This window comes from Pogona vitticeps, chromosome 2 (genome assembly GCF_051106095.1).
Source record: "Pogona vitticeps strain Pit_001003342236 chromosome 2, PviZW2.1, whole genome shotgun sequence".
Classification (NCBI taxonomy): domain Eukaryota; kingdom Metazoa; phylum Chordata; class Lepidosauria; order Squamata; family Agamidae; genus Pogona; species Pogona vitticeps.
The window spans coordinates 70182088-70203621 of NC_135784.1; the positions used below are offsets into that span (position 1 = coordinate 70182088).

Below are 21534 nucleotides of genomic sequence, written 5' to 3' on the forward strand. Positions count from 1 at the left end.
GGCCCCAGCTGGGTGCGAAATGCGCTCTGTACATGCTCAAAACAGCGGCACCTTACCATTTTCCGGCCCTGGTCCCGAGAAGAAGTCCTGGAGCTGACAGCTGCTTTCGGCTTTAAGTTATGCTTCGGAATTTTAAAGGGCTTGTTGCCTTCAAGGGTGCATTCGAGTTATACACATACACATATATATATAACCCAAATGCACATAAATATAACAGGACACACGTCCGTCGTTCAAACCACAACAAATTATCCTGTGGACCACCCAGTCTCCCCTCTTTCGAATTCTTCTTTTTGCTTGTTCGTTTTCGGGAAGACAAAAGTTCCCTATTAGGAAGGAAAGGGCCGTATCTTTAAAGCGTGGTCTTCTGTACAATTGATGACATTTACTTTTCCGACTTACCAAAAGTGAAGTACAAGGACGGCGTGGGTTCAAACTGGTGGGGGAGTGGAATCGATACGCAGCAAATAAGTCTCAATTTTATACCATTTGTTCTGTGCTGTCAAGTCGCTTCCGCTTGAAGGCGAGTTTACGCGCCAGCAATAGAAATGCTGTGCACTGGGAGATAACTGGGCCTCGAGATGCGTCCCAGTTAAAACAGACCTCCAGGTCATTGTGCTAAAAGGAAAGGCAAAAGACCTCTAGAAATAACGAGAGCCATCCGACGGCCAATAGAAAGCAACGGGAGCTGCGAATGCCCAAGAGAGGTGGCTACTTTCCATAGGAATAAACACACGTTACAGGTAAGATGCAAACAGAGCAAGGAATGACTGCCTACAAGGGAAACTATATCTGAGGCAGGTAAAAATATCACACAGTCATGGAGAAAGAGAGAAATCTACTGAAGCCAACAAGAGTTCCGGTAAAAAGGGTTTCCGTACCAAAATACGGTTGTCATAGCCCTGCACCATGAAAGTGTCTGTCCACAGCCGGTACAAATATTCCACTGAGTTCCTGGAAGAGTCCCCTGGAATCCCGACTCACTCAAAGCTCGCCGCGCTTCCCTTCCAGCAGCTCTCGAACGAAATACGAGCGATTGTCTGCCTGCATCCAGCCCCGCGCAGTGATTTGTTCCCCGGTAACCGCCTTCCCCGCTGCAGACGGCAAAAGGGCGCAGGGGTTTTCCGGGGGGGAAAGGTGGATGGGGAAGGAACGGACTGGATGGCTGCAGTCGCCCCAGTAAACAAAACTGGGAGCACAGAAGTGAGATAGAGACAGAGATCTGTAATATATCTGTTACTCTGAAGGGTCCCATACGACTATAAGAAATCTGTCAGTGAAACAATCTGAGTGCATGTGGACAATTCTTATCTAAAACTCATATACTGTGTACTTGAGAGCACGTGGATAATATCTGTCTTATCTACATACAATATGCTATAGGAGACAAGCTGTGGAAGAGATTTGCCACACTACAACTCTTTTTTGAGTTCTCTAATTACTGCGCACTTTCAGGTTAACTGGCCAGATCTGTCGGAAAGCTAATTCCTTACCCTTTCTCCCACCGCCATATGTTTATTCTCTACCTCCGCCTGTGTTTCGGCAGTCCTGCTTCAGTCACACCAAATCCAAACGCCAGTAGCAGCTCAATAAAACACACCTGAGAAACTACAGTACCAGAATAGTAGCCAGTTTTTGGAGTGTCACAAAATTCTTCCCAAAGCTGGACACTCAACGAAAGTCAGGCAGAGTTCTTTGACATTGGAAAGCCAGCATTTTTCACCAAAGTTTTATGCAGTGACTACTCTGAGAATTTCAATAAGAAATCCTATGGTACTTTTCAGACTAGCAGATTTATTATAGCTTGAACTTTCGTGGAGGACAGCCAAGAATAAATCTGTTAGCCTTAAAAGGTGTCACGGTCCTCTTGGTTGTTTTGCTGCAAGAGATCAACACGGCTCAGTCTTTGGAAAGGACTATGAATTTCTGTTGAGCCTGATGGAGATATTCTGCTACCGCTGTCTTAATTTAGATACCCGCAAGACACGGCAAGCCTGTGTTTTTGTCTGCTTTGGAGACTAATGAGTTTAATGATTCTACCCAACGTGGAAACGTTGGAAATGGAAAAAAGTCATTTCGTCCCGCAATGAGAGACTTTGTATAAAGAGGACACGACTTCCTCTCCAATTTTAGCTATTATTACCCAGTTTTGCTACTTGTTGCTTAATGAATCGGTGATTTTGATAATAGTGGTTACCAAGTTTTTCTTTAGTTCTGTTTTCTTCCTTTCAAAGAACCTACATGTTCCAATCCGTGCTAAGAGCAGGGTCAAATTGCTACTGGCTTTAATTTCGTCCGGTAGAAAACAGCTATTTCTTCAGTACCTCTTGGTTCAACCTTGGCGTTTTTTGCACTGGATACAAACGCAGGTAATTGGACCCCCAGACTCTTCTTGGCTTACTATCTTCGGCCGCTTAAGGCACTGCAAGACAGAACCCCGCCATGCATTTGAACTCTGTCCCCTTTCCTTCTGCAACCCCTCCTTCACTTTTGAGAGAGAGTTGGATGACACTCGAAAGTTAATTCACTGTTTTAACTCCCAATACATTCTATTTCTGGTGTTGTTCGATTAAAAAACAAAAAGCCTTTGAGCATGTTCAAGAAACTTCCTTCTGCCACTTGTTGACCTTTGTCTTAAACCATCCGGCTCAGATGTCTTCCCTTGTTTCACCGAGGTCGACCAAGCGTGACAAAGATGCTTTGTTTCCCAGCCTTTTCTTTCCAAGTTTATCTGAGTTAAGTGTCGCTTTATTTCATTAACAAAGCTGCCTCCATTAAAACGAAACTGTCTGGATTTTAATCAATGGCGTTCTCATCGAGAGGGCGGCCAGCTCTGGTGTTTACTTCCGGTGAAGCGCTTGTCTGAATGGCGTGCCAGTTTCGCCGAAATCTACGGGACCAAAATCATACTCCTTAAAGTAATGATTTCTGAGTCAGCCTTTCACCATCCTAAGTCCTACTTCACAGGAAGTGGGTGCGGTAGAATTCAATCGGACTGCCCGGGAAACGTTCTGGGGATCGGGTTCCAGGCTACCTAGTGGTTGTTGCATATAACATAGGAATATTTCCTATGCAAAATAGACCCAAAGCCAAGCGCTTCGACTTCGCCAACTCTTTGTGCTACAGGCGTAACGCAACTGCAGATCTGTCGAAGGTGACATCAGCCAGTCCTGCAAACTATCCGGTGCGCCGATGCTAGTTGTCAGCAATCGCGTCGACCTTGAGGCAGAACAAGGACAAAGCGTGTATCCTGTAGTTGAGGCCAGCAACGTTCAGGTTTCGCCCCCTAGCCAAAGCTGCACCACCCCGAGGCAAGACAGAAGGGTCAGTAGACTTGCGGGAGAGTTTAGTTTGCAAATATATATAAAAAACAGCCATGTTGTTGTCAAAGCGACGCGAGTTTTAAGTATCATGGCCTGCACTCTTCTCTCTGGAGATGTGGCTGTAACCTACGAACAAGGGCGCAGGAGGGTCTGCAACCAAGGAACATTTTGCTGCCTCATGTTAAGGACAAAATGGCGGCCGTTCTCCGCCCCATTTTCTCCTGCCACCTGCGAAACTCTAGTGTTCAGTCTTGGTTCAACACTGCTAAAACGACAGCGTCTTCAACGGTAAGAGCCTTAATCAAGTTCACGAGGCCGAGGGCACCCGGAAGGAGGTGCTCCCACCCCGGCTTTCTGTCTCGCTAACACGGGCTGCCTACAGTGGTTCTTAACCTTTGTTACTGGGATGCTTTTGAACTGCAACTCCCAGAAACCCCAGTCAGGACACCTGGTGGTGAAGGCTTCTGGGAGTTGCAGTCCAAAACTCCTAAGTAACCCATGGTTAAGAACCGGAACAATCCAAGGACACGTGTATGGCAAGAATAAGCAGCCGCGGACTGACTCTGAAGTAAGCATGCATGCCATGATTTCTCCTACCATCTCTCTTGCCTTTCAAATTACAGTACAAAGGAATTCTGAGTGCCCTTTCTTGGATACCTTAAGTTTAGTCCTGAGTTAAGATGGTAGAGCCAATAGTATTGCAGTGCTAAGAGTATTGGTCGTGGGCTGGAAAGGGCGAGGTTCACTGTCGGCTTTTGTCATGAAAAGACGGTATGAACTTGGGTGGGAAGTCATTGTCTCTCTGCTTACTCTGCCTTGGTTTCCCTAGAAGGAAGATGGGGCAGAAAGGCAGTAAATAAAGTTAGTTAGGTCCAGATTTAGCAATGCCAGCAGTAAACACATTGCTAGCCTTCCATTGCTTTCCATGGGTCAGCTCTAAATATGACTAAATATGGATCCAACCTAATAGAAATGAAGAAATAATGGTGATTAGGATCTGGGTTTAAAGCAAAAGTACGCAGCTGGGAGGCATGGCATCCTTTTGTGTAGTGATATCGACAGGGCCTACTTTGAAAATCAATGTTTTAAAGATTATAGCCTTCATTGTCCACATTTTTGCAGTGTCTGCTTGATGATAAATCCCAATATCCTTCAGAGATGAAATTATTTCATTTGTCTCCCTATACTTCTTGGGGCTCGTGCTGATGATGACAAGAAAGAAGGGCTAGCTTTCATCCATTTCCCAGCATGCCCCACTAGTAATTTTCCAACACAACTAGCTGGCTACTGTTGAAAAAAAAAGGTGGGCCTAGTCTGAGTCAGACGAGCATTTTGCAGGACAAAAAACGTCCCTGCAAAAAATGTGGCACAATAGAGAAGATCTGAACAGTCCCAGCAAGTTAAACATATCCTAAATGCAATTTCTTGGAAAGAAGCCCCATGTGGTCTGATTGCAAATTCTCTAGATGTGTTGGACTACAATTCCTACCATCCCCAACCAGATGGCCATTAGATGTACTCCAAATCATCTGGAGGAATAGCTTTTCTAGTGGAACATAGGCCTAAATATCTCTTCAGGACAACACCTTTCAACAGAGGCAGGGATTGCAACAGCTTAGCATACTGACGGGAAAATCTAACTTCAGATGTTGGATTACAGCCCCACGATCTCTCACCATTAACTGTGCAAATTAGGGATATGAGCACTGCAGTTCACAACAACATCTGGAAAGCCACAGGTTATCTAGCCAGTACGGAACTCTAACCAAAAGTTCAGGACATTTCAGGGCCAAAGACTGAAATGTCCTGAAGGAGAGAGAGAGAGTTAACCAAGTGTTTGCTTTGTCGTCACTGAGGCCCAAGTTATTAAAAACATTGAACTCTGACCATATCTGGCCAGACTGTGGAAGTCAGTTGTACTGATTGACAGTTGGATTAGAGTTTACAATATGTGTGTGTGTGTGTGTGTGTGTGTGTGTGTGTGTGTGTGAGAGAGAGAGAGAGAGAGAGAGAGAGAGAGAGAGAGAGAGATTGGAAACAATCTCTTACTAAACAGTCAAATGATTATGAAAAGGCGTCCTACTGTTCCTGGATGCAGAGATTGGGAATTCCTGCTAATTGGAACACAGAAAGGGAGTCTACTGTGGCACCATATCTTCCTCAAATAAGGAAGCGTCCCATTATTTTAGATAACTATTTCCACCCCTCTGGCAACTGTGCAGTCTCGAGCCACTGAGTGGAGTTCCAGCTAGTTTTCTTCTCCAAAGCAGAAATGCTTAGCCTATTTCCATGGCAGTCAGCCACCTTTAACACCATAGGGCTTATCCTCGGAGTACATATGCATAAGAGGGTGTTGGTGGAGACCCTCTTGGATCATGGTGTTGGCTTAAAAGAGCTGGTCAGAGGAAATGAACTCATTATGTTGCCTGGGCCCATCATTCATAAAATATTTTATTGAAATAAAATCAATGCCTTTTGTGTGAATAAAAACCAATTGGAAAATGTTGGTTAATTTGGGAGAACCTCCAGATCTCAAACAGAAAGAAGAGAGAAAGAAAAACAAAACAAACTGTCTTCTGCTTTGCCAGGCCACAGGAAAAACCAACCAACAAACCTCCACCCTCTCAATCCACTTGCCCACCCAAGAGAGAAGAGAGAGGGCATCATTTTCCCCCAAGGAGGAGGCAGAGTAAGGCAAATGCATAGTAAATACAATGGAATCAACAGGGAGTAATAGGTCCACTAACCATTTTGCCACCCTTCTTCTTCCTCTTCCTTCTTTGTTTTGCAGCGTCTTAAAAACAGAACCTGTGTCCATGGCCCTCCTATACATGTTAACAGCACCTCCTCTGCTATACACACACGAGCAATCCACATGGTAGAAAAGTAAGCAAGAGCCTCAGCAGAATCTAGTTGATTTGCAAAACACACACAAGCCAACAGTATGTATGTGGACGGGATCTGGGTTCTGAAGGATTCACCCTTCCTCTTCCTCGCAAATGCAGCCTCTTAGTCCATGCAAAGGCATTTCAATCCATATAGCTTTGCAGTACCATCAGTCTCCGCATCTGAGGGCACAGTGGCAGACCTGGGCCTCCGGTAGTTTGGGCTTATTCCTCCTGGCTGCCCTGACAAGGGGAATCAAGGCTTTCCACCTGTTTCTCTGTTTCCTTCGTTCGCTCTAGCTCTGTCAACTGCTCGCTACTGGGAATGGAGTTTTTTTTCGGGCGGCCTTTCGGCTTAGTGGGAGATTCAAGCCCTCCACCTTGCAGAACCTGGGAGGGGCAAAAATGAATAAATAAATAAGTCTGAAGGCCTGAATACTCAAGGAAATTGCAAATGAGTTTCCCACCTGGAAAAAGTACAAGCTTACTAATGTAAAAATGTTTTTTTTCCCCCATGAGAAAAACAAAAGCTGTAAATGGTGACCAAAATGGTTTATCAAGGTTTTGACACCAAGCCTGTTGTGAGAGCAAATGAAAACATGTTAAAGCTGCTCTGCCACCCCACCTGACTTACATTACCTTAGCTAGGCCTACCACCTTATATAATTCTTCTTCTTCCTGGCCAAATTCCTGTGTTCTCAATGCAAGCTTGAGATCCAAACATCCAACAGGGAAACTTATTCCCAGACAGTTTTCACTCCCAGACAGTTTTCACCGGGATTCTCCCCATTCATGCTGCAGATTGGAAGTTTTTGTTACAGCAGCTTTGTTGGCAAGTATTGTTATGCAGGGAACAAGGCTTTGGGAGGTGTTTTTTTTGGGGGGGGCAATTAAGTTGCTGGGACTGTATGGTCAGGAAAATAAGCACTCCTGGAGAGCAGGGTCTCCTAATAATGAAGATGAATGATGGCTTGTTTGTACAAGGACTTCTATTAATATTCTATTCTGGGTCTGTTTGTACAAGGATTGAAGAAATTAGCTAAGAATCTCCACTTTACCCATAAGTAGGTACTGAAAGGGTTCCCTAATGATCTGCCTAGTTGTGATATTACTAAGAGGAAAGTCCAATACAATTCTTTGGTGTTTACTTCTAGGTAAGTAAGCAAAGGATGGCAGCATCAAGGATATAAAGAGTGAACATGTCTGTGTTATGTCAGGTCTAGCCAAGGGAGAAAGAAGAGATCCTAGACCTGTTTTCTTAGAATTATGCCCCATTGAATTAAATGAGCCTTACCACCAGGGACTGCCTTAATGGGATGACCACCTATGCCATAGAGTCAATAGCCAGTGCCTAGTCATGGCATATCCCAAAATATTTAGTTATTTGAAAGGAATTCTCATTAGTTTCACCGAGGTTGGTTTCAAATTGATTTCCTGAAATGAATCCCATGTGCCTGCAATTACTGAAAGTCATCTTCTATTACACCTGCCTTTCACTATTCCTCTGTCTTTTGCAGTCTCTAACTTAATTATTATTTTGTTTAAAAAGGCACAATTTTGGAACTATTATTGTTGTTGCTGTTGCTAATTATTAATATGCTACAACTGTGAATATATGTTAAATTGCTTATTTCCATTAATTTTACTTCCACGTATATAAAATGAGCATTGACCTTCTCATTATTTTTAAGTCAGTGTGGGGTAAGAACAACATATAAGGCACTGAATTTGAACAACAAAAATAAACATTACATCATCTCATTAAGACTGGCAAGCGCTATTTAAAGAAGATTGTGGCCTCTCCTCCACCCCATATATCACTGGCAAATTGCTGCATTGTTTTGGAGAATGAACTTCATGTTACTTGAAAAATGAAGTACCTACAAGGCATACAAAAAAGACTACATAAGTCTTTTTTGAAGTAAGCTCCAGATAATGAAGTAGTCCCAGATAAACACGTAGAGGCTTGCAATCTAGCCCTCAGTGTTCCTGCCAGGCAGAGACTGGCTTCTCCATAGGAGAGAAGCTTTCCTGCTTTTTTCTTCCCAAATCCAGAGGTCAGAGTATTAGTCTTTTCAGGGAGTCACAGTATTTTGTTTTCACTTTTGTTTGTATTACACATGCATTTTCCTGATGAGTATTCCAGCCAAGGTAGGTGGAGTTGCTTTTCTCCACTGTGGCTGAACTGGTTCCCTTGAAATGGGGCTTCCATGGAGGAGCACATTTGTCCAGTGATTCCCAACCTTTGGTCCCTCAGGTGTTTTGGCCTTTAGTTTCCAGAAACCCCAATAAACACAGCCATTGTAAGGACCTATGGGAGCTGAAGACCAAAACATCTGTAAGATCAAGGATGAGAACCATTCCTTCAGAGTAGGGCTAAGGGTTCTTTGTCTTGCCAAGGAGATGCTTCTTCCCACTCAGGCTTAACCTGAAAGGCAATAGAGAGCAACTGCCTTGTGTATAAAAGAGACTCACGCTTATAGCTGAACTGTGTCCTGATACTAGCTATCCATAGATTTAGGCAGAATTCTTTTTCCTACCCACATTTGAACCCCAGACCTTCTGGATGGAAAGACCATGCTCTTCCAATTCTGACCAACAGCCCCTGTGCATAGACAAGATGTGTAACATCAGAGCTGGCTGATTTCAAGCTACTTCAGAGGTCTCACTGCAGTCCTTCGGGAAAGCATCCCTGTCCTCCTGGCTTTGGAGATCCTTTGTTTTCCTGACAGCCTGAATGATCCTAGGACAGCTACATATGCCCTGGGTTTCTGCAGGCATGGCACCGTCCATATTGTGTGAAATTTGGTAATTATACATAAATCACAGTACTGTACCAGTTTCTTTAAGATTAGGGGATTAGGTGTGGGAAAACAAACCCTACCCCTACCTTTATATTCCTCAGAGCAGGATTAGGGCACCAGAGGCACTCAAAGAGTTGTTGAACTTCGGCTCCCATCAACCATCAATTAGTAAAGCCAATGGTTAGGATCAATAGAAGTTGTACTTCAAAGATATCTGAGATCACAGGATCCCCTGCTCGTCCTAGATGCACTAAACTTTGTTCCCCAGTTTGATGCCCCCAGATGTGTTTGATGACAACTCCCAACATCCCTAGAAGCATGGCTTATGAGGGATAAGGAAAGATGCCCTCTTTGGAAGACACCAGCCTGTCTGCTGACACTGCAGACTCTGCCTTTTTGGGTGTAGACAAGAAGTTCCTTTTCAGATGAATATTATTACCTCTGCCTTTCTTTGTAAGCATCAGCTTGAAGCAACCTATAATGTGTATCGAAATCCACAAGGCACACTTACTATTTTCTTCCATTTCATTCGTCTATTTTGGTACCAGGTTTTGACTTGCAGCTGACTCAAGCCCAGAGATTCTGCCAGGTCTATCCTGCAGGGGAGAGAAAGGTAGGGCTTGTATGGATGGCTCTGCCACCCCAGCTTCCTTCCCGCATTCAGTACCTGCAGCTTTCCCGCCTCAGTTTCTCTTTTTGATATTTGTCCCCATTGTCCTCCTCCCTTTGTAAAATGGTTACTAATTTTAGTAACACATCACCCTACAAATAAAGAGGGGGATGGGAGAAACCTGCAGCCTTCCACAGGTTGCTAAACACAAGTTCCTATTAGCCCCTTACAGTCTGGTCAGGGTGAATGTTTAAAGAATGGTAATTCATCAGTGGCACATAACAACAAGCTGATCACTTATTCCTTCTTTCTCCAGCCAGAATACCTCACAAGATTTTCTGAAGAGACTGATATTTTTAAAGCATGCTGTTCTTGTAACCTTTGTTTTGATCTAGTAAAGTTATTTCCCTAATACAGTACTGAATTTTAGATTTATTTATTTTTTCCTGATGGTTCTTATCAAGAAGAGCTTAACAAATATCTGGAATTTCGCACTAGTGTGCCTGGTTTAGAGTTAAGAAAAGGTCCCCTCTCTCTTTTTCTTTTTGAATTACAGCTCCCACCCTCACCATAAATGGATTGTGGTAACTGTAATCCAAAAACAAAAATTAAACTTTTCCATCTCAGCTAGGGTAGCCTAAAATGGAGAACAAAACCAAATTTGTTTCTGTTTTAAAAGTCCATCTGGTTTCACAGATCAGGGAGAATAGTGACCCTGCGCATGGGGAAAAAAAGGCTTTTCCCTAACGTGGGAGATGGCCCTGCACAACTGCTGATAAAAGCAGACTTTTCCATCTCAAGCTGGGAGAACCTGGCAGGTAATCGTTTCGGAAGAATATGGGTCGAGTGCACCTGATTCCCAGTTTGTAGCACGGGGGTGGGGTGGGGGCAAGGGATCAGTGGCCTACCCAAGGCAAAGCCTTCTCCGCGGAAGGTCGCGCTGGGTCAGTCCAGGATTTGTAAGAGACAAGGGAAGCTTTTAGAGGCTGGTACTTCTGAACCACCTCCTCCACCCCCCCACCCCCCGCCACGGTTCCTTGGGCAGGAAGGAGCGTTTGGAAAAGATACTTGTTTGGACTACCGCCCCCAAAACCCATGCAGGATGGGCGACACCGGGAATCGGGAACCATAGTCCAAGGGTAGTTAAGCAGGTGGCGCATCCCCCACTCTCCTGCCCTCAGCCTGTCTTGGAGATCCAGGTCGAACCGAGTAGGGGTTTTCCCTGCCCCCCTTCCTGGCTTGCTCCGGGGAGCCACGGGTCCGATCCCCAGGTGCGCGTCCGTCCGTCCGGGGCCTCCCGCGGTGCCCGTGTGTCCCCCCGGCCCAGAGGCCCACCTGTCGGGCGTGGAGAGGTATTTCTGCTTCTCGAAGCGCTTCTCCAGCCCCATCAGCTGCAGCTCGGTGAAGACGGTCCGGCTCCGACGGCCTTTCTTGGCTTTGCTGCCCGCCTCCGGGCCTCCCGGTTCCAGCTTCCCGCGGAGGTGCAGCTCCAGCGGCAGGTGAGGCGGCCCCGCTCCGCCCTGGAGCCCGGAGCCAGCCGCCAGCAGCGCCGAACTCAGGCCGGAGCAGCCCAGCGGCGACAGCGGGAACTTGAAGACCGCCGCCTGCTCCGCTTTCAGCACCGCTGCGGGGGGAGAAGGAGAAAGAGAGCGGGTCACCAAAAAGCCAGCGCGAAGTCCGGAACAGCCCCACACACACACACACACACACACACACCTGCCCTGCTTCCAGTCCTGGAAAGAAAGAAAAAGTCTCGAGGACTACAGTGCCCAGAATTCCCCGAGGCTCAAAAGATCCTGAGCATTGTAGTCCAACAAAGGGAGGTTCTGCAGCCTGCCTGCCTGCCTCTCCAACCGCGGCGTTTCGAGGCCGGGGAAAAGATGGAGGGGAATTCCAGCATCAAGGGAGGGAGAAAGGGCCTTCCAGAAGGGCGCCTCGCTTCGGCGCTTGGCTCTTTTTCCCCTTTCTTTCTCTCTCCGCCCGCACTGCCGCAATCTTCTTCCTCCTCACCAACACGGACCACAGGAATCTTGTGGCGTCCTGAAGACGAGCGGATGGATGGTATGGCAACGAAGGAAAAACGGGTGGTCTTCCGTCTGTGGCTGAACTGCCGCTCCCAAGATCCCTCGCCGGGAACCGGGCTGGCAAGTCCAACCCGAACGTACCGGGAGGGCCACGCGTTCCCCACGCCTGCTCGATGGCGTTGTCAACCAGCGGGAGCTTCTGCTTTGTTGACTCCCCCACTTTCGGGAAGGACCCCCCCTATCGTTTAAGCCGCAGTCTCCAATGGCGGCGGATGTTTGGTTTCTCTCCAACCATCGCTCCAGAGAGCCGAGGATGGCCTATATGGGCCACGCATTTGTATTCCCACACAACAGTCCCGTAAGGTAGACTACAGTGAGACTGGCCCGAGACCTCTGAGTATGCTGCCGCAGATTTAGACCTGGGACTCTTACGGTTTGAGCGACATTCTTTTGCATACTTACCTGGAAATATCTCCGGGAACCCGTCGGTGTAACACACCGTTCATTACCTTGCCTTTTGGGAGTATCACGGGCCAGAGATTTCCCGCAAGAGCCAAGACTGTACAGTACTCTTGAAAGTACTTACTTGTCTTGTCAATTAATCTTACTTAACTAAATGGGGCTTGATTACCCAGTACACGTGGTTTAGATTAGGCGCGCTGGTTCTTCGAGAAATTGTACTGGGGTTTTAAAAGCATATTTATTCGGAAGTCAGCCCCTCTTGGACTTCTTCCTAAATCAACGTGCAAGTTGCACAGCAAAGCCTTGTTTGAGAGTAAGCACTGTTGAAGACTGTGAGTTTTACATCGGAGTAAACCTATATCAGACTTCAAAGGCGCTCTGAAAGAAGCGAGGGGGATATAAAAAGGAAGGAGGTGATGGCGGAAAGGCAGAGATATTGTCCCGATTCATTATTTCGCCAGCTAAAGTTGGAAGAACAGTGCAGTCCCATGCATGTTCATTCGGAACTGAATCCCAGTGAGTTCAGCGCTTCTTTCTCCCTCCCTGTTGAGGGTTTATGAGGTCGCAGTCTTAAAACTACGAAGCCACCTATTTATTTGGAAGCCAGTTCTATAGAATTCGACGCCCTCTTGACTTCAAAGGTGTTGATGATTCAGTTGTCAACAAATAAAGGCGTCTCTTCTACTGACTGCAAGGGTGAATTAGATCCAAGGTTGCAAAAAAAAAAAAAAAAAAAAAAACAACCCAAAAACCCACCACCACCCAACAACCTACATCTGTATGACGTCAGTGGAACTCAGATCTGGTCCTACATTCTATTATGCAAATTATTCTGAAGTTAAGTTACATATTAATGATGTTTTTAAGGCAGTATGTACCTCTATGTATGGCTTTAATATAGTTGCCAAAATTATTTAATTTAAAAGTATTGTTATTAAGTTGTTCTCATCCATCGTACTTTATATTTTGAGTAGAAGACAAGAGATGAAATTTCCAGTTTTTGAAAGTAAATAAAATGCATGAAGAAAGTTATTTAAGTGCATCTCATTGGAAATAAAATATTTACAAAATAAAAGAAATTTTAATGCCTGGGGAACAGGTTTATGGCTGCAGTTCTCTGCATATCTATCTAGAACCAAATATGACTGAACTCAATGGGGTGAACTCAGCAACTAGCGGGAGGCACAAGGTTGCACTGTAGAATGTTTAGAATAGGTAAAAAATACTGGGCACATAATATGGCAAGTAGGCATCAATAAGTCTCTTCAATTTCACCCAAGTTACTTTCATGTTGGTTTCAGGAAATTGGTATTAACTTATTTCCTTCAAGACTGTGTTAGGTACATTTGGTAGGAATTGCCATTGTTCAGGGATTATTGGAATATGCTGTAAAAATACATTATTATAAAATAATGTTTATGTGGCATTGTCCTATAGCTCTGCTTTTGGGAACCTTTCTTCTACTACTTCTAAAGTTCCTTAAACCAAAATTGACTTTCAAGCTGATCTCACTGGCCCATCGATCCCCTGCCCACTGAAAGTAGAAGGCAGCATTTGAGTAATGGAGATCAATCCGTGTATGTGTAACAGATACAAAGATATAGGATTTAGAAGAGGTGGCCATGTTAGTTTGTGCAAGCAAATCAGGCAAAAACAAAAACAAAAATTTAAGAAAAGAATGAATAAAAAAGACAAAAACATTGTGGCACCTTAAAGATTAAAATATAACGGTTATATTTTAATGTGAATTTTCATGGGTAAAATCCACTTCCTTGACGCTGTAACATGGCAAATATTTATACATTTATACATGACATCAAAATACAGAGAAAGTGGTGGACTGGTTGGTTAGAAAATTGCAAATTGCATGAGTCAATGTAGTATTTCACAGCTGGCATGATGGCCTCTAATATTCAGATCTATTCCATTAAAGCGTGGCACTGAAAAAGGGTGTAAGAACCCCTGACATAGAATAACAATGGCAGAAGTAACATGGTTGTTAATTATACGAAGGAGACTGGCTTTTTACAGTTGGTAATGGCCTTTAAGACCCCTGTTTGATATTCAGTTCCTTTCTAGGAGGCTTTGTAAACAACAACAATGGTGGGTGAATTACCCCGGGCAAGAGATGACAGAAAGAAGAACATGGTGATAAGTTAAGACTCTGATTACCTTTGAAGCTGTTAAAGTGGATCTGGTAAAGAGGGAAATGTATCTGGGACATACTGTAGGTACAGTACAATTATTTAGTGTTTTATATTTGGTAGTAGTGCCCTAAGAAGCTTTCACAAATATTAAGTACATTGAGATGGGTATTCAGCGTGTGTATATATTTCATCATAGCTGTCTGTAGGAGAATGTGTCTAGCAGCACGCTTTTTTTTTTGCTTTAGTGGGCTTTTAAGAGGTTCAAAGCAATGTGTCCTCTGCACACCCCCAACAACTGAAAACGGAGTAACAATGTAACCCTCTACAGTGTACTGTATTAAGATCCTGTACCTTCAATGAGACTTACTAGTCAGAAAGTGAAAATAGAAGTGAAGCCTTAGACTCACTCCTGAACAGACGTTTTAGGATTACACTGTAGAGAGATGCAATCCCCGTTACAGCGTTTGTTAGATAGGTGCAAAACCATTGCTTGAACGTCAACAAAACGATTAAAAAAAACAGGGAAGGATTCACTCAAAGCAATTGATGGGAAAGAATTCAGGATGTACCTCGATCTACCTCAATAAAACCGATTTGACTCAGATGGCGTCCAGTCGACATTGTTTCTTCCTTATTTGCTAGTGTTCCCCTAAGCGAAGTAAATGGCATCTCGCTCTCGAAGAATGTGGGGAACCGAGGACTTACATTAACAAGTCGCAAAACTGCTGGGAAATTCCCACCCGCTCCCTTCCTAATGAGAAGTCGTTTTTGCCTATCGATTCTGACAAGGAAGCGCTAGATAAAGGCAACGACATAGCCACGCGGGTTTGGAAAAAAAACAAGTTCATCCGCTTCAGCGGCGCAGCCGGGACCAGAAGGCAGCTCCCTATAGCCGAGTTTCAACTTTTAAATTCCGATCCTAAACCACATTTATTTGGAGGCACATCCGGGAGGACGGTACATCGTGCTTAAATACCCTGCAATGAAATGTGTCTCAGTCTACTGCGTCCACCCCACCCCCGTTTCTCTCCAAATAATCCGGCGAGGGCAGTATGCTTTCAAGCAAAACTAAGCGAAACGCATGTTGAAGGGGGGGGGGGTGTTTGCGCGCAGAGCCCGTTGGGGGAGCCAGTCACCAAATTTCTATTTTTCTAAAACGGATACATTTGGAAGGCACGGTTAGTCTTTCCTGCACTGACTGATCAGAAGTTGAAGAAACAGAGAGAGAGAGAGGAAATCAAAGAATTTCCATCCAGGAAATCAAAGATAAGCTTTACACCTCTCACATGGAAGAACCTCTGATCCAGCTTCTGATGAAATCAAAAGTAGAGAGCCGCCCCCTTCGCCACCCTCGCACTTTCGTTAATTGGGAAACCCAGTCTAATCCAATCCAAAACGTGAGATCAGAGCTCCGCAACGTTTGTTTCTTTTTTTACTACAACTCCCACAATTCTCAGCCAGCACTGAGCACGTCTGAAGAATTTTGGTATCTGAATTTTCGCAGAAAAGTAACGTTGCTGCGCTGTGAGCGAGATAAAAAAAAATCTCAATGCCTTCGGCTGTTACAACGAAACTTCCTAAGCCTACGTATATTCGGGTAACTCCTGCAAGGCTAACTAACACTTACTGAAGAGGCGCCGAAATATTTGCTTCCTTCCAAGGGAACAACTAGCTTCGCTGCCAGAGACTCGCCCGGGTTGCGCCCGGCTGCCCTCCCCGCAAAGAGCAGCACAGGGAGCTGGAGGACCAGCGGCCTTTCGGGACCAAGTGCAAACGACTTGGACACACGAGTAGACAGATGGCCACGGTTATCTGTGGAAAGCCAGGCACGTACGTAACATGAGGGCCTAGTAGAGGCAACTAGAGTAGGGCCATTTGGAACAATGAGATTTACGGAGGAGTTGGCTCGCCGAATCCCCACTACAACAACAGTGGGCCTGGCTAGTTGTGACTTCACCACGCTAAGCAGCACGATTTCAGTCATTATATCCTAGGCCAATCTTTCCAGAGATTTTTGAAAAAAGGGTGGGCGGGCTAGTGGTTAGGACCCAAGGGCCCAGGAGTTTCACGCAACACACACACCCTGCCGCCCCAAGTCAGGACATTGGTCTATGGCTGTGCCTCTTCTTTTTGCCTCGAAGTCGTGGTGGGACGCACAGTCGAGCTCAAAGATAGTGAATGAAGTGCACCCCCCTTTTTTTTAACCCGAAAAGTACTTGGGTGGCAGCGGGAGGGCGGAGGGCGGGGTGGAGGAATTCCGGGCTCTCGTGGTCCACGTTAATGGTGGGTTTGAGACCAAAGGGCGTTTGTAACAAAGGGACGCCAAAGAAGGAAACGGAAAAGTTGCACGCAGGATCCTCAAGGCAGGAAAGGTTTTGGGACCGGAGAAAGAGTGAGACGGAAGGCCGAGTCTGGCTCGGTGGGACCGGAGAGCGGGACTTTTGTCTCGGCCCCCGAAACTTACGCTGCATGAAGGCCGGCCTCAAAGCTGGGGGGGAGGCAGTAAAAATGTGTATTTGTGTGTGTTTTGGGTGCGTGTATGATTATTCATCGTTTTTAATTCCGTGTGGGGAAAAAAGAGTGGTGAAGAAAGCGGAGATTTCTCCTGCCAGGGAAAGCTCTTGAGCTTTTTAGTTTTCTAATCCGCGCGCCATTTCAAGACGCAAAAGCTGGGGAGGGGGGGGGAATAAGATTTGGAGGGGGCGGCAAGAAGATTCACCCGGAAATTCAAGCCACGCTCCTAGGGGAGACTTGGAGGAGGACGTGACATCAAAATTGAGGCCTTGGGAGAGATTCTTCCATTTTGAAGCCCATAGAAACTACACAAGGACAGGACTGTAGGCAATAGGGGTGTGTTTACAGACCGACCGACAGAGACGCACAGGCACTCGCCTGACCGCGCTCAAGAGCGGTATCCTCCTCGCAACCTTTCTTGGACTTCCAGCGAGCGAGAGGGTCTCTTCTCCATCGCATATGCATCCGGAGGGCCCGTCTTTTTCCAAGTAGGGAAACCCCACCCTTGGCGACCAACTCTCGCATGTTGACTCTGAATTCTCTTTGGTTGCCCTTCCTTCTTGGAAGGGCTCCTGCTGAGCCCGCCCAAGCCTCTGAGTGCCAGAAGCTCTGGCCAAAAACGCAGCAACTTTGCCACCGCTACCCTAAAAAGAACTCTGCTGCCCCTCTGGTCTTCCAGAAGGAAAAGATCCCAGTGGCAAGGCGTAACAATACCCTAGTCAGCAGGGAGCAACTAAGAAGGGGTGGAAGAGAGGACTTTGCCCGGCCCCCGTCCTGGCCCTTGCACGCTTGAGGTCCAAGCTGGAAAGCTGGGAGCTCGAGGCCCTGTGTAAGGGTCTCGGGCTAGAAGGGTGGGCGTTCAGCCCCCAAAATAGAGAGAAAGGGTCTTAAGGACTGCTAGAGAACACGCAACGACACGCTCCTTAGCGGCTGTCCTGTAAAAAAGTTCACTCCCAAGCAAGTTTCACTCCCTTCAGGGGAGATTCTACCCCGATTCAGGGGCATTTGGGATCAAAGTGGCCTGAAGTCTATCAGTTTCCTTCGAAAGCTGAAGAGCACATCTGGTGCCCTTTCGGTTGATCTAATCAAAGTCTTGCTCTCACCAGGATTTGTGATTTTTTTTTTTTTTTTTTGGCCAGCCCAGCGACCTTCGTTCTTAGACCGAAGGCCGTGAATTAAATAAATTCTTAATCGATGGATTATTAATACAGGCCACATAATGAATATTCCTCTCGATCATGTAGTCATGATCGTCATTGCTCTAAAGAGGGCTACGGGGAAAATGCATTACTTTAGATAAATTCATTTTGAGTGGTCTTAACTGGATCAATGCCAATGGGTTGTCTACCAGTCTGCTAATATTGTGCGTTTCAAGAACAGCGTTTCTAAAAATGTAAGACTAGTGGCTCCATTAAACTTTTTCAGAATTTGCCTTTGTAGTGTTATCGAAAAGATTTATCCCTGCACCCCCAGGAAGGTTTTCGTCCGTGGCGGCAGAAACAACAGAGTCCTGTGTGGCGCTTTATAGACCAAGGCGCTGCCTTCGGCCTAAGCGTCCGCCGAAGACGATGTCCGATCAAACGTGTTAGCCTCAAAAGAGTTTTAGGACTCTTTTGCTGTTCCATCTCAAAGAGAATGCTGTGGTCAGTTTCAGCCTAAGGCTGGTCGCAGGTTGATTAATAAAACCCGGTTTCGTTTTAAGACTCGATTCGCATGTAAGTGGAGCTCGGGCCTCAGTTTTAAAGCCTGTTCCGTCGCCGTCTTCCCGAAAACATTAACCTGGAAGGAGATCCCACGGCTAGACTTTCGGGGTCAGCGAATGCACGGGTTGAGGAGACGGGGGGGGCGGGAATGCGGGGGCAGACCCTTCTGCAGCTCAGTCCCAGATCTTATTCTGAGAAGCGAGTCCCTTCCGTTTGAGCACAGTTGTTTTCGGAGTCCTAAGAGTTTTTTAATAAGCCGTCCCACGTCTTTATATTTCAAATTAATGAGAGTTGTATGCGTTTTGCGGGGGACAGTTCTTCCCCTGTGAGAAGCTGGGCCTCTGTCTTCAGCTTGCACCGAGGCCTCCCAAGGCCGGATGACCCAATGCCCATCATCCTGAGCGCCCTGAATGACGGGGAAGATGCACTGACTGCCAGTCCTCGAACACCCTACGGACGAGGAAGAGGGCGACGCGCTTCTTTTGGAGAGCAATAGGAGCTGATTCACTTACTTATGTCATGAGAATCCTACCCCATTGGCTTACACTAACTCCTGAGCATTCACTACCGGCAGGAAGGAAGGAAGGAAGGAAGGAAGGAAGGAAGGAAGGAAGGAAGGAAGGAAGGAAGGAAGGAAGGAAGGAAGGAAGGAAGGAAGGACGGTCGGTTGGGCTGGCGCGGCGGCGAGGTCATCTCTCTCCACCAGAAAGTTGCAAATAACCATGATCCTCACCACAATTACTGTACTAACCGGGACTCTCCCCCCCTTCCCCCTCCCCTCTCCCAGCTCCAGCAAAAGAGATCTACTGTAAGGGCAAAGCTGAGCAGCCTCAAGGAGGATGATCTAGCAAAGGGCCGCTGGGAGACCTACCTAAGGGGTTGTGGTAGGGCCGCGCCGAGAGCAGCGCCTTCACGCCGAACTTGAGCAGCTCCCCGGCTGGTGCCGAGCTCTTGACATCTGCGTGATCCGTCAGGATCTCCTCGATCATAAAGCTCCGGTAGCGATGCGATCGGTGGTCAGCGAAGGGGTCGGCGGGGAAATAGTGAGCGGCGGCGGCGGCGGCGGCGGCGCCCAAGTCCAGGGGGTGCTGCATGGCGGCGGCTCTTGCTGGCGGGCCCAGGGAGCGCCTCCCGGAGCGCCCCCCCTTCTCCGCTTTGTTCTGCTCGCTCCGTTCTTGCCCAAGCCTCAGGGCCGTCTCTGGCGGGGAGCTTGGGCCAGGATCCGCGGAGGCCTCGGCCAGGCCGGGGCCATCCTGGCCGCCGCTGGGCCCCGATCCCTTGGCAGGTCTCCTCGGAAGCGAGCGGCGGTGCGGTGGTTCCCCGCCGATGGGCCGCCGCCGCCGCCGCCACACAGGCGAGCCTACCCCCACCCCCGGACTAAGCGCGCCCCGTGGCGCGGAGGGGAGTCCAACTGGCAGCAAGGCTGACCCCCGGCGGCGGCGGCGGCGGCGGCGGCTCGAAGGGGCGGCCTTAGAAGAGCCCTCGTCGTCCTCTTCGTCTTTCTCCGCCCCAGCGCCGCTCCGGACGACCGCCTATTATAGGGCTGACGCTGGCCTGCCTGAACTCGGGGGGCTTGGGAAAGCGGCGGAGGGGCGGGAGGAGGCGGACGCAGGAGCGGCGGCGGGGAGGAGGGGCGGAGTACCTGGGCCTGGGGGGGGGACACCGGATCCTGCGCCCAAGCCAGCCAGTTCGCCATCCCGCTGGCCGAGGCGAGAAAGGCACTCGTCTCTCGCGCGCCTCCCCACCCATAAAGAGAGAAGGGAGCGGCAGAAGCACCTCTGCCCAGCTGTGGGGGCCGCGGGGAGCCCCACCGAACTGGGGAAAGATTACTTTACCTCCACGCCTCCTCTCCCAACCCCCTGTCTGGGGAGAGGAGATTTTAGGGTTCAGCAGAAGGGACCAAAGCTTCCCGCGTGGGTCAGCCACGTTGTTCCACCACCTGGAGCTGACTCGCCCGGGCACCTGTGGGTCCAGGGTGCCAGGCCCTCCAGATTAAACGGTCTTAAAATTTCGGCTGCTGGTGGATAAAGTGGTGCTCCGAATAGAGAATAAAATATAGTCAGTTCCTTGGATTTATTTCGTGATTTCCTAGGAAGCAATGGATTTAAAAATCAAGCACAACAGAAGGCTTGGGTTTGGTTTTTAGACTCTGCTCACTAGTTCGATGTTAATTTAGAAAAGTATCATTCATAAGACATGACCGAAAAAGAACAAGAAGAAGAACTGATGCATAGCTCAGTGGTTTAGGTACGGTTGGGAGTGGGAGTTCGATTCCTCCACTGACTTCTTGACAGTGGCTGGACTCTTATGGGATCATAGGGTCCCTTTCAGCTCTGCAGTCGAGGCTTACTACCCTGCTCCTCCTCCTACCCCTCCTCCTCCTCCTCCTGCTCCTGCTCCTCCTCCTCCTCCTCCTCCTCCTCCTCTTCTTCTATTATTATTATTATTATTATTATTATTATTATTATTATTATTATTATTATTATTATTATTATTATTATTATTATTATTATTATTATTAAAAAAGAAAGGCAAGGAACAGCCAGGAGCTCTTTGCTCTGCTTCTAATTTCAAAAAAGATACAGAGAATATCCGTGACATTCAAAATACGGGAGATCATCACTTAGACCTTTTATTTTTGTTTTGTTTCTCTTCTCTAAATAGCATTTAAAGGACCTCGGAGTGTGATGATGAAAGATGAATCAGACTATTCATTAAATTTATACCCGCTTTCCCCACTAGTGCTGGAGTCAGCGAACAGTAAAACTTAGTAAAGACAGTATTGTTGTTAAAACATAAAGTCACACAACTTGGGAACATCAGTTAAAGGCATATCCCTTAAAACCTGGCCCAGATTCCAGGCATCAAAGGCTTGTCTTGAGCTGCTGCAAAGATCCATCTTTACTTACTGAGCCCACGCGCGCACACACACATAGAGAAACAATTTTCTGGTAAAACTTGCTTGCCTTTTTTTGAGAAATTTGGGGGTGCCATTCCATGCTTCTATACCCAATCATGGGCGAGTGAGTTCCACTGAGAACGAGGCTTCCTATCTGATGGAA

The 21534-nt window shown here is 47.0% G+C and overlaps 1 protein-coding gene and 1 long non-coding RNA gene across 2 annotated transcripts; one reads left to right on the forward strand and one right to left on the reverse strand.

Moving 5' to 3' along the window:
• The first annotated feature begins 1670 nt into the window (after positions 1-1670).
• On the forward strand, positions 1671-10059 carry LOC144586427 (uncharacterized). The gene is made up of 3 exons (XR_013541248.1): positions 1671-3324; positions 9561-9625; positions 9939-10059. It is a non-coding gene; the product is annotated as an uncharacterized LOC144586427 (long non-coding RNA).
• BARX1 (BARX homeobox 1) lies at positions 5741-19955 on the reverse strand. The gene is made up of 4 exons (XM_072989663.2): positions 19344-19955; positions 10958-11246; positions 9524-9608; positions 5741-6598 (listed from the first exon to the last, which is right to left on the reverse strand). Exons 1-4 carry the CDS (start codon positions 19564-19566, stop codon positions 6434-6436), a joined length of 762 nt encoding a protein of 253 aa, XP_072845764.1. The 5' UTR covers positions 19567-19955; the 3' UTR covers positions 5741-6433.
• Positions 19956-21534: the final 1579 nt, after the last annotated feature.